The sequence below is a fragment of the Sporothrix schenckii genome (genome assembly GCF_000961545.1).
Source record: "Sporothrix schenckii 1099-18 chromosome Unknown Cont44, whole genome shotgun sequence".
Classification (NCBI taxonomy): domain Eukaryota; kingdom Fungi; phylum Ascomycota; class Sordariomycetes; order Ophiostomatales; family Ophiostomataceae; genus Sporothrix; species Sporothrix schenckii.
In genome coordinates, this window is record NW_015971145.1 from 1,514,960 (window position 1) to 1,527,028 (window position 12,069).

A 12,069-nucleotide genomic window follows, 5' to 3' on the forward strand; every position below is an offset into this window, starting at 1 on the left:
CTCCTGGTGAAATGGCGGCCGCTCATTGGTAGGAATATGACGTAAGCTTCCAATGTCGCGGAAGGAGGGATGGACCTCTGTTGCCTCGAATAAGTAGCGAGCTCTCGACGCTCTTCCTGATAGACAACACTGCGAAGATCAAAGAATCAAACGTCCTTGAAACCGAGTGCATTCTTCTTACTACGTGCAATTATGGATGTGCGTTGTCTCTTTATCGACTCCCCTTGTCCCTTGACGACCCACTAACATCGCCCTCATTATAGGCCGTTACTGCCTACAGCCTCGCGTCGCTGGGCTGGCTCAGTGCCCAGGCGCTGCCTCTCATTGTGTGGCCATCGTTTGTTGTTTCGCTTGTGATGACGGAAGGTCCGGTTCCTGGTAGGTTGCTTCCACTGCCCTCTGCGTCTTTTATTTGCTTTGCCGGCCCTTTTTGACGCATTTCAGCCGTCGCCGTCTACTTTGCTCGCGCTCTTGGCCTCGGTCAGCTGGCCCTGGCCCTGCAGACACTGGTTCTTTCCGGCTTGCTCCCTCTGCACGCTGTAGACAACGACCACGGGTCTGCCTCACCCTACGCCTGGGCCGCCTTGTTTGTCACGACTCTCTACCACGGCGCGGCTGCCTTTTACAGCTACGGCTGCTATTACTACGACATCCACCCGACAGTCACGGCCTTCTTGGTGGGCTGCACGGGCAGCAGCATTCTAGCGGCCATTGGGGTGTGGTGTTTGCTCTTTGGCGAGGGCAGCCGGATCAGCAAGCGGACGGGGGCAGATAAGCGCACGAGTGGGTTCCCCTTTACGAACAAGGAGGCCGAGAAGCGCAAGGTGCGGTAGTGACAGTCACAGAAAAGAGAAGGACAGTAGAACAATAGAACAATAGGGCAAATAGGGCAAACGTGCATCCGCTTTGCACGTTTTCGCAGGTTTGAAAGAGAGCCCGGAAACAACTGCTTTGTATTTTGCACACCGTTGGATGACATTTTGTACCTTCCCAAGTCTCCGGACCCAAGAAAGGATATCTACAAAAGGAAGGTTTAAAGACATAACTGAATAGTAAAAACTCCTTAATAGTACAATATGAATACCGCCATGACCAGGAGGAACGAGGTGCCTGAAGACAAACAAGAAACGAACGAAATAAGCAAGACAAAAGACCTTAAGTACCGTTGTAACTGATTCAAATGGCGTGCACCGTGACCAGGGGGAGCATATACATATGGCCTCCGTGAACGTCGCTCAAACGTGGTGGATTACTAGTCACCATTCACAGCCAGCTCATTCCGCAGCGAAGATCCGCCAGCGACCGAAAATGACGTCGTCTCTGCAAAGGAGTAGTCGTCACGGGTGGCATCGGGGTCGAGCATGACACTCGGCACATCGTCGTCCTCATCGTCGTCTCCATCGCCATCCCCGTCGGCATCCCCGTCGACATCCCCGTCGACATCATCGTTATCATTGTCGTCGTCGGCGCCCGAATCGTCATCGTCCTTGCCACCATCGCCGTCATTGTCGTCATCGTCGGCATCACCACCGCGAATCAGGCCAGCCGCCTCCGCCGCAGCCTCCTCTTCCGCCTCCTTGGCGGCCTCTTCGGCAGCGCGCTTCGCCTCCTCGATGGCGAGCGTGGCTAGCACCGCCTTGCGCCGCTCGTACCAGTCTTTCTCGCTGAGGATAACTTGGTCTAGCAGCACCTGTTGCTCGAGCCAGGCGTTGTGCGCGGCAGCCTCCCATGCGGCACACTCCTTGCGCAGCTCCTCGCTCTCGTCCTCGGCCCACTGCAGCTGCAGACGGCAAACGCCGTACAGCTCCTTGGGCGACAGCTCGAGCTCATGGGCGGTGAAGCCCTGGTCTTTGCCGAGCGCAGTGGTCTCGGCACCCGTGTAGTGGAACAGGCTGGGGTCGTCATAGGCGCTGCTGTCGACCGAGTCGTCGTGGCCACCCGCATGGGAGAGGGGCGTCTTGATAATGATTTTGAGCTTGTTCGGACCGCCGGCCTTGCCGTTGGTTGTGGCAGCAGCCGGCGCTGCGACGCTGCCGTTGACGGCACTTCCGTTGGCACCACTGCCTGAGCGACCAGTAAACGGCACCCTCCGTTGTCCCGCCTCATAATACCGCATCAAGTCAATTTCGTGCGCCGTCCGCATGTGCTTGTTAAGGGCATCCTGTCTCGCAAAGGCTAGGTCACATTCTGTGGAGGGTTAGAGGAGGACGAATCAACGTGTGTGGGAAACAGTGGAAATGGCCTACCTGGAAGGAGACAGACGTGCGGCTTCTCACGCGTGTGGCTACGCAGATGTGCCTTGAGCGCGTACGCACTGGCGTGTGACTTTCCTTTGCGCGGACATCCGATCCACTCGCACGTGTATCGTCGCTGCTTGCCCTCGACATGTTCGGCGTGCAAGTGCTCGACCAGCTTGTCCATATTGCCCAAGTCGCCCGTCTCGCAGCCGTCCCATGCGCACACGGTCACCTGCGGCTCGTTCATGGCATTGAGTCCGGCTGCGGGATCCTCGTCTACAGCACCGCGTCGGAGGCCAAAGGATGAGGAAGTATGTGTTGATGGTTGGGCAATCTTTTTTGGCGGCGGCACGTCGCCGTCGGTGTCCTCGGACACGTCCGACATGGTGTCGAGAAGGTCGTCGATGGCGCCGTTGCGCCCATGGTGTGCGGTATTCGCACCCGCAGCGTTGCCATTGGCCGTGGTGCCGTTTGCTTTTCTGGCGATGCTGCTGCTCACGTTATCGTTGGATGTGTGCAGCACGGTCGCGTCTGGATCAGCCGCATCGGCCGCCTCCACTTCAGCGTCCACCTCAACGTCTGCACCCGCTTCTTCTGTCGCCGGGTCCGCATCTGCGTCGGCCTCTACCTCGGCCTCTACCTCGTCACCGGCCTCTTGTTCAATCTCGATAGTGTCGTCATCGCCGTTCGCGTCGGGCAACGCGCTCGATCGCGACGACTTTCGCCGGATGGAGCGGGATTCCTTCCTGCTCTTTACAGTATCGGCCGGCTCGTCCTTCATTTCCTCGTCATCGGGCTCAGCGTCGGCTGCATCACGGGCGGCTGATGCGCTACCCGGTGATGTCGGCACGGCGGCTCCGTTTGCTGCCTTGAGGCGCTTGGGCGGTTTGGAAACGATGTCGGTCGCGCTGTCGTCCTCGTCGTGCATGGGTGACTCGCCCGATGGCGACGACCTGCGTGATGAGTGACGTTTGCCCATTGTCAATGGGATGTGTGAGACTGGATGTGAAGGGAGGAAAAAGGAGACAAAGTCGATCAAAGTTACAGGCAGTTGTCGGTCATTAATAGAGAGGTTGTCGAAGTGATGTTGGAAATAGCGAGAAATAGATCATGAGGTTTTGGATGTCGCGATCGCATTAACGCCTCATCCGTCGCGTTGTGTGAATGCAGTTCGTCAATATGTGGGATAAGTTTAGAAATGGAAAATGAAAATGAAAGGTATGAGAATTTAGCAATGTCCTTTAGGAGGCTGATTGCGGCCTGTTGGCTGCGATGGTAGTCTCAAAATTGAGAAAGGGCGCAAAGGAGCAGGGCGATTGGGAGCTTTTTGGCGCCATCAGCCCGTCACAATGCGAGCTTGTACACCTTCCTGCACGAGAAGGCGCCGCTTCGACCAGATTGAGCATTACCCATGTTCATCCGCCAGGGATATGGGATTAGTCAGAATCTAGACGTGTAAAGGAGCTGCCAGCTGGTGCCAGCTGCACATGGACTATACAAAAAATGAGGAAACCAGTGGGCGGTATCACTCCGTAATTACAGGGGCGCCACAGGGGGTGACCGCTGACGTCCAGGTCGTGCCCCTCCCCCACACCGCCGTGCATTGAGGCCTAGCGAGCCAGCGAAGCTTCCTAGCAACGAGAGGGGCCTGGCCCAAAAAACTTTTTGAGTAAACACAGCAAATAAATACGGCCAGGCACATTTCCCCTTGGAGCCCAGTCTGCCTCCATAGCCCTGCATTTTTGACTCTCTGTTTCTTTCATATTTCAAATCAAAGACGGAACGACGTGCACATAGAGAACAATAGACTTCCAAAGCACTTATTTTACGAGAGACTCGACACATCCTGTCCCTCCCCTTTGCCACTCGCAACGAACAACACCCACATCAACATCTACAACGATGGCGTCCAAGATCTTTTCCCTCGAAGGCAAGGGCCTAAAGCTAGACACGGCAGCCGACATCGAGCCGCACATTGCGCCGTTGCGGGCAATGGACGATGTCGAGGAGGTGCGGCTGCTGGGGAACACGCTGGGCGTGGGTGCTTGCCAGCTGCTGGGCGAGGTGCTGGCGACCAAGAAGACGCTGACCACGGCGAATCTGGCGGACATTTTCACGGGCCGGCTGCTCAACGAGATCCCGGAGGCGCTGTCGTCACTGCTGACGGCACTGCTCAACCTGCCGAAGCTGGGCACGATCAACCTTAACGACAACGCCTTTGGCCTCAACACGCAGGCGCCGCTGGTGGCGTTCCTGGCGTCGCACGTGCCGCTGCAGCACCTGTACCTCAACAACAACGGCCTGGGCCCGCACGCGGGCATCCTGATTGCCGATGCTCTGAGTGCGCTGCACGCCAAGAAGGAGGAGGCACGCAAGGCGGAACCCAAGACAGAGGTGCCGGACCTGGAGACGGTCATTTGCGGCCGCAACCGGCTGGAGAACGGCAGCATGACGGCGTGGGCCAAGGCGTTCCAGCTGCACAGCAAAGTCAAGACGGTCAAGATGGTGCAGAACGGCATCCGCCAGGAGGGCATCAGCCACCTGCTGAGCGTGGGCCTGCATCACGCGACGACCATCCGCGTGCTGGACCTGCAGGACAACACGTTTACGCTGATGGGCGCCAAGGCTCTGGCAGGCGTGGTGCCCCGGTGGACGGAGATTGAGGAGCTGGGCATTGGCGACTCTCTCCTGAGCGCCAAGGGCGGCGTGCTGCTGGCGGGCGCGCTCAACAAGGGCCAGAACAAGAAGCTGCAGATCCTGCGGTTGCAGTACAATGACATCACGGCAGCCGGGCTCAAGGCACTGTCGGATGCGGCCGGCAGCGGCGCGCTGCCGGTGCTGCAGAAGCTCGAGGTCAACGGAAACAAGTTCTCCGAGGATGACGAGGCAGTGGTCGTGCTGCAGGAGCTGTTTGAGGAGCGCAAGGAGAAGCTTGGCGGCGACGTGGTGGACGAGGACGCATGGGGCCTGGACAGCCTGAGCGACCTGGAGGAATTGGACTCGGACGAAGAGGAGGAGGAGGAGGAGGAGGAGGAAGAAGAGGAGGAGGCCAAGGGCACGACGGCCGAGGAGCGCGCCGAGAAGCTGATCAAGGAGGCGGAAGAGGCGCAAGAGGAGCCTGTGGTACAGGTCAAGGACAAGGATGTGGACGAGCTTGCCGACAAGCTGCAGAAGACGGACATTTAAAGGCTCCTGGTGGTCCTCACCCACATCTCATCCACGTCCCGCTCCCTGCCCTTGACACCTCACCAAGCCTCCCGAAGCATCACTCCCGCCTGTACATATTCCTCTTCCAGCCCTTCTTGCATTCCCGGTCATTTCCCTTGTCTTGCTAGATTTCCCTTGTCTTGCTAGATTTCCCTTGTTTGTCGTTCGCGTCCCTCTATGCCCCTTGCCATACCCCATCCCCTTGCATTTATTCACAGCACGTAATACAATGAATACAGAAAGACCGTTGAATTTATATATTTATATATTTCTATATTACTATGTCTACAATCACATGCCATGCACGCATCAGACAAGGGCCCTTCCACTCGCTGGCAGAGCAAAGATAGTGCTAAGACGAGACAACGGCAGCCGGCTTCCAGCGGCTTCTAGGAACCAACCCGGCTCGCCACCGCTGGTAAGTCATGTGGCCCCTGGTAACGTTCTTTGTGAAGTATTACTTGTTCCCCGTCGGACAGCTGCGATGGGTGTCACTGGTTTCGTGTGCGGCAGACGTGGCCTGTTGTTTTTGGTCTCAGAGTAGCCCGTATTGGGTGCTGTCACGCCACTCTGCACCACTGAAAATATAGTGCGATGCGGCTGCCTGTAGCGCGTCCGTCGGCTTTGGCACTAACAGGCTCAGGTCTTTCCCTTTTGGGGCCATGAATCAGATCTAACCACATCACGGACGCAATACACACACAGCCAAAGCCGATGACGCTGACTGTCGGACAACTACCCACCACTACCTTTTTTCTTTTCATCCCGCCAGAGATCGCCAGACAGCCTGCCTCGCTTGCTCCTCGGGCGATGGCTCTTTTTCAGAGTGATGTTTCCTGCTAACTGCTCGGGAAGCAAGAACAGTGGTGGCCTTATTTAACTAACAGGTGATCCTCGAAGCTCATCCCTTTGTGACATCCTTTTGTCTTTCAAAACAACAAAGCAATCAACGTTTCGCCGTTGCAGCTGTCTACTGTGCAGAGCGCCTCTGCAACCTCAATCGAACCAACTCTCATTCTTCCTCCTCCCCCAACCACCTATTTAGCATCCATCTAGCAAAAACCGCCACAATGCCCACCTCCGGCCTTTTCGGGTCGACCGAGGCCGTCATCGATTTTCTCTGGGACATTACTTTTCTCTTCTTCGTCATCCGCCTTTCGTTTGTCTATGCCGTGCTCTCGGCCGCCGCATCGGCCGCTGTGGCCTGCCTCGCCCATGCGGCCATTCTGCCGTTCGTTGCGGCCCGCCAGAACGTCGGGGTTGGTGCCCTCGTCCACAAGGTCTTGGGCACGTCATCGACGACCAAAACTGCCCTTGTGGTCCTTGTTTCGGCCGTCCTATTTTCCGTCGTCGGCCTCTGTGGCCGCTTCATGATGGGCTACGCCAAGATTCCCCAGCTGCGCGGCTTCCGCATCCCCATTGGTGTCGCGGCCGCAGTCTATGTTGGCCTCGGCTGGCTCGCAGCGTCCGAGTTTGTGCCGGCATGCCGCGGAAAGACGGCGACCACCACTCCCAAAGGCCATGGCGTGGTCCCCGCCGACAACGCCCTGACTCTCGCGTCGTTCTGCCAATCGACCCGCCTGCGGGTCGGCGGCATTGCCTCCAACACCAGTGTCAGCGCATGCACCATTGTCGGTCTTGTCTTTGTCGCCGCCGTCGCGCTCGTGCCGTGGCTGTCCATGGTCCTGTTGGAACGGCCGAACCGCCGCTACGGCCGCCACCGTCGTACCTCGTCCAACATTGGCTGGCTGCGTGCCATGAGTCCCTCGCCATCTGCGATTCCCGTCAACGAGAAGAGTCTGTCGTCACCACCCGAGCCGTCGACGTCAACAGACGATTCTGAAGACCCGGCATCTCCAAAGAAAACGAGTACCACGAGGGTGACACGGACTCCGAAGAAGCGGTACTCGCTTAGAAACACCACAACCCGGCGGACAACGTGATCGCGAGAGCTGTCCGTTGAGCAAGAGTAAAGCTATAGAAAGGGACATTGCGACTTGCGTACGATACAACGATACGGTGTTTAGTTTTATGGATTTGGGTATATTAAAAAGATTATTTTACGATTTTTATCCACTTTTGTGTTATACGTTGAAAATCAACACAAGCGAGACTATTCTATGCAATAATTCATCTTTCTGACCAGTACATCATGCATTATAATAGATTAAAACGAAAACAATGAAAATAAAAGTCATCCAAAACCCCGGCTCCTCATACACAAATACGCATTATTTAACAGCATAAAGAAATAGCCAACACCGCCTTGTGCCATCTTCCATTGCCATGCTCAACTCGTTCCCACCATCACTTATTTCCACGAGTTAAGCCCTGCCCACGGGTCGGCTGGAGCTTGCTGAGGCGGTGGCGCTTGCTGCTGGAATGACTGCTGGTATTGCTGCTGTTGCGGTGGCGGCTGTTGTTGTTGCTGCTGCGAATAGTAGTCGGTCGGCTTGACGTGATATGTCTGCTGCGGGCCCAATGGTGGCGGTGCACGGGGCGGCGGCGGTGGCACGAAACCAGCTGGCACAAAGCTGGACGGCGTGCTCGAGTGTGTTGTCGGCGGCTGGCTGGCTTGCTGATTGCCGTACGTGCTATACTGGTGGCTGCCGGGCTGCCCAAACGCCGTTTGTGTCGGTGGCGGCGACGCTGGCCCCCGCATCGCGTTCATGTTGAAGCTGGTCATCGTCGGCGGAGGCGACGCGGGGCCGGGAATTCGGCCGAGTGCGCTCGGGTTGTACGTCGCAGCCTGTTGGCCGAACTGGCTGGCGTATGGGGATGGCATGGAAGTCTGGTTAGGGGGCGGTGAGTTTGGAACTTGGTACTGCCCCGTGAAGTTCGTCGCCGGGTACCGTGGCGCGTTGTTGTTAGACAAGTACAGTGGCATGGGCGTCGGCCGCCCAGACAGACCGCCCGAAGACGACGGTAGTGGCGGTGTCGATGATGCGCCATTCGCGGGTGGCTGAGGCTGCGACGAGGGTGTGGTGTCCACGGACATGCGCTCCATGAGCCCCCGTAGGCGTTCCCGCTCCAGCTCGGCCTGCTGGCCCTTGTTGGCAGAGCGGTCCTGCTCGATTTGGTTGAGAAGCTGTGCGCCCTCGGACCGACGGTTGTTCACAAACGTCTCCACGTTCTTCTCGAGGCTGTCAACAGTCTCCTTCATGTCCGCATACCACCGCTTGGCACCGTTCAAGCCCGCCTCCAAATCGAGGAACTCTTGGTAGGCCCGCTTGTATTTGTTCACCACGGAAGCGCGCTGCCGCTGGACCGACTCATACTTGCTCTGCTCCGAGCGGACGCGCTTGTCCTGCAGGAGCGTGTTGAATGCGGCCGTCAGCTCCTTCATGAGCGCTGCCTGCTTGTGGTTGGCCTGGACAAGTCGGTTTTGGTGTGTGCGGAACTTCTCCAGCTCCGACTTGAACAGTTGCGTCTCGTAGTTTGCAATTGACTTTTTGTTCAGAATCAATATCTGCGAGATATCGTCGTCGTGAATCTGCTTTGTTAGTGCACGCCCGCATATGGATACCACGTAGCCATTGAGAGAAGAAACACTCGGGCTTACCTTGTCTTTGAGGTCTTTCAGCACCTGGTTGCGTTCCCGCTTGACAAGATTCAACTTTGACAGGATCTCATCCACTGTATTGATCTGATCTGGTACGCTGGGGTGACTGTCCTCAAAGTCGGTGTCTAGCAGATTGCCTTCGCTGGGGCTCGTCGTCTGGCTGCCAGACTTGCCCCGTACCTTGGCCAAGGCTCTTTGGAACAGCGCGTCGACCTCGCCATGCTGGGCCGCTGTCCGCATCTCGTCGAATTCAGCACTGTTTTGGCGCAGCTTCGAGGCCAAAAGCCCGTCACTGGTCGCCGCCTCGTCCAGCGCGTCTCGGTAGTTTTTAATGTCCCCACGAAGTGTTGTCGTGAGCCGCGAGCTGGGCTGCTGGGTCCACTCGCTTTCGTACTTAGAGCGCATCTTCTCACAGACACTCTCCTCCATGTCGAGCTGCTTTGCATTTTTGTCCAGGGTGGCAATGATTGCCTCCCGCTGATGACGCAGGGGCTCGAAAATGGCCTCGGGGCTTTCGTGGTCGGCCACGTCAACACACCAGGTACGGAAATCTTCGTCAGGGAGCACCTCTTGGTCAAATCCACCTTTGAGAACCTGGAGGGCGCCTGGAAGGCGAAGATAGTCAAGGCTGGCAGCCATCTCGCTGTTCGCAGTATCGACCCGTTCGGTTTCCGCGCGGAGGATTTTGGCCTTTTCTTCATCGTACAAACTTGCCGACTCGGTCACGGAAAGTGGGATGATCTTGGCAAAAAGGTCAGGTCCAGTGATGCGCTGAATGTCCTGGCCTGCGTACAGCTCGCTAACAGGTATTGGCTTGCAAGCAGGAAGCTTGGAAACGGGCGGGAGACTGGCTGCGTCGGGAACCGAGTCGTGGTAGATGAAGTCGTTGTCCTTGTTGAAGCCGCGCAGCTTCTCTTGGACCGTGGACAGATGCCGTTTGGTGATGTCGACGAGCAGTGTGCTGGTGTCGGCCCCCAAATTTGCGCTTGAAGGCAAAGAACTAGGGAAGCTGGTCGCCAGCTTGGCTGCCTCCTTCCCGAGGGTCTCGGCGACTTGCAGCCGCGATACTGCGAGACCATGGTTGTTTGCATCATCATCGGCGAGGCCCTGGAAGTACTGTGCCATTGAGCCCATGAGGCTCGCCTTGATCTATAGGGGAAGAATGGTTAGCCTCGATTTTGCACCAACCGTAGGAGAATCGGCTCACGCAAAACATACCTGGACAAAATAGAGCCAGACTTTTTCGAAAATGGCTCTGTCGACGTTGGCTTGGACACCCTCGGCTGCTTGGGCATACAATGAGCTGGCATGGCTCGCGAGCTTCGCCAGCAGACCGACCTTTTTCTGGTCGGCAATCTGCTTCTCTAGGAAGACCTCCTGGGCTTGGGCAAGGGTAATCGAGATGAGCGTCTTAACGGTCTCCCGACTCAGATCAGCCGACGGAGCATGGAGAAAGTTTTCATTGATATAGGTGAACATTCCAGCAGAGGCCTGAAAAGAGTGGTAGGCAGTCTTGAGACCAGACTCGTCGGAGCGGTTCTGGAGGGCGGCATTGCAGGACAGAACAGCGGAGATGTTGAAAATGATAGATGCCTTCTCGAATGCAAGCGAGAACTGCGACGTCGCCTTGTGTGTAAACGCATCAAACCTATAAGTTGGCGGGAGATGTCAATATGATGGCGATCTTTGGCGTACCGCGAGCTGGATCGGCCACTGTTCAATACGTACCATGTGAATGAGATCCGGATATGCTGTTCGTCAACAGGAAACCGAAGGTCAAGAAGCTCCAACTGCCCATAGTACCGGTAGAGCAAATCGCGCCCGGAGCTGCTATCCTTACCAGCACCGCGCATGTCCTGGCGCAAACGGTTTAGAGTCGCACATTCTTCGGCATACCGTTCCGGGTCGTCGCCATATGTGTCACGGATGTAGTTTTTGAGCGGCACAATCCAGTCGATCTCGTTAGTAGCCTTGAGCGGCACCGAGATCATAGGGGCTTGAACCATTGTGACGGTCGCAAGAGAGCGCTTGCTCGGGGGCTATGGTATAGTTCAACAGCTCTTCTTCCTGATAGACGCTCGTAACAGAGGAACCAGGAGTGAGCCGCCGCGAAAGATTCGGCCCGGAAGGCGGTGCAACTGTCGTGTTGCTGTCACGCCTAACGTCCGAGTCCGGAAGGGACGGGTAGTGGTATTGATTCTCCGAAGGCCGGTATATCGAAACAGTGTTATGGAGCAGGTAGCAGATGCGTGATCGGCGGAGGTCGTAGCGAAACGTTGTCTTGCTGTATATCTGTCGTATGCTGTCGGGATGTCGGATTCGAAATGCGGAACTGTAGAAAGCCCCTCTTGCTGACGTCGCTAACCGTTTAGAAAACAAAAGGACCGGCTGTATGTCGGTAACGGGAGCGATGTGAGGGTTGAGCAATGCTCGTTCTGCGAAGAATACCGTGGACAGAATAAAAAAGAACGGCCAGAACGAACCCGTGTTTGTCGAGAGCTGGCACAATGAGGTGACGAAGAGGTGGGAAATGCCTAGAACGTCACTGGGCGGTGTCGGCGGGAGCTGTGCTGGCAATATTGGGCGCAAATGGCACAGGGCGGCAAGGTTCGGTCGTATGCGGCACTGTCGATAGGGACGCACGGCAAAGTGGAAGCTGGATCGACAAATATCACAAAATGGAGAATAACAAGAGACAAGAGATAGTGATGTTTTGAGGTTATTCAGGACAAGAGATGGGCAGTTGTGAATGATGGGCAATGGTTAATTAGCCGCCCAGGAATAATGGCTGTGAGGAGGTGTTGGTGGTGCCTTCCCAAATCCAGGCCGTTGGCTGGCCTTTAGGTGCCAGAGCATAGGCGCAAAGGAGGGGGAGGGGCGAACAGATAGGGGATGCCGGGATTGAATGGGGAAAGTGGGCTGCTTGGTTTCGGTGGATGGGGCCTGAGTCTGCCCGAAGGTCTCGCTCCGAGGAGGGAAAGTGTGCCACAGGCGGGTGCGTACTGCATTCGTCAGATACCTGGTTGCGACTCCCTCTTGTATTCCACGCTTTGTGCGCCGTGT

General features: G+C 56.6%; 5 protein-coding genes across 5 annotated transcripts; 3 read left to right on the forward strand and 2 right to left on the reverse strand.

Moving 5' to 3' along the window:
• Nucleotides 1-192: 192 nt before the first annotated feature.
• SPSK_09842 (uncharacterized protein) lies at nt 193-833 on the forward strand (the record flags this gene model as incomplete). The annotated part of the gene is made up of 3 exons (XM_016736410.1): nt 193-198; nt 264-378; nt 445-833. 3 exons carry the CDS (start codon nt 193-195, stop codon nt 831-833), a joined length of 510 nt encoding a protein of 169 aa, XP_016587212.1.
• Nucleotides 834-1,252: 419 nt separating this feature from the next.
• On the reverse strand, nt 1,253-3,216 carry SPSK_08817 (c2h2 finger domain containing protein; the record flags this gene model as incomplete). The annotated part of the gene is made up of 2 exons (XM_016735404.1): nt 1,253-2,187; nt 2,247-3,216. The coding sequence occupies 2 exons, from the start codon at nt 3,214-3,216 to the stop codon at nt 1,253-1,255; spliced, it is 1,905 nt and encodes a 634-aa protein (XP_016587213.1).
• Nucleotides 3,217-4,139: 923 nt separating this feature from the next.
• SPSK_09315 (Ran GTPase-activating protein 1) lies at nt 4,140-5,423 on the forward strand (the record flags this gene model as incomplete). The annotated part of the gene is made up of 1 exon (XM_016735890.1): nt 4,140-5,423. One exon carries the CDS (start codon nt 4,140-4,142, stop codon nt 5,421-5,423), a length of 1,284 nt encoding a protein of 427 aa, XP_016587214.1.
• Nucleotides 5,424-6,514: 1,091 nt separating this feature from the next.
• On the forward strand, nt 6,515-7,387 carry SPSK_09671 (uncharacterized protein; the record flags this gene model as incomplete). The annotated part of the gene is made up of 1 exon (XM_016736243.1): nt 6,515-7,387. One exon carries the CDS (start codon nt 6,515-6,517, stop codon nt 7,385-7,387), a length of 873 nt encoding a protein of 290 aa, XP_016587215.1.
• Nucleotides 7,388-7,755: 368 nt separating this feature from the next.
• Nucleotides 7,756-11,012, reverse strand: SPSK_08414 (vacuolar protein-sorting protein BRO1; the record flags this gene model as incomplete). Its single annotated transcript, XM_016735012.1, has 3 exons — nt 7,756-10,155; nt 10,225-10,654; nt 10,735-11,012. The coding sequence occupies 3 exons, from the start codon at nt 11,010-11,012 to the stop codon at nt 7,756-7,758; spliced, it is 3,108 nt and encodes a 1,035-aa protein (XP_016587216.1).
• Between the last annotated feature and the right edge of the window lie 1,057 nt (nt 11,013-12,069).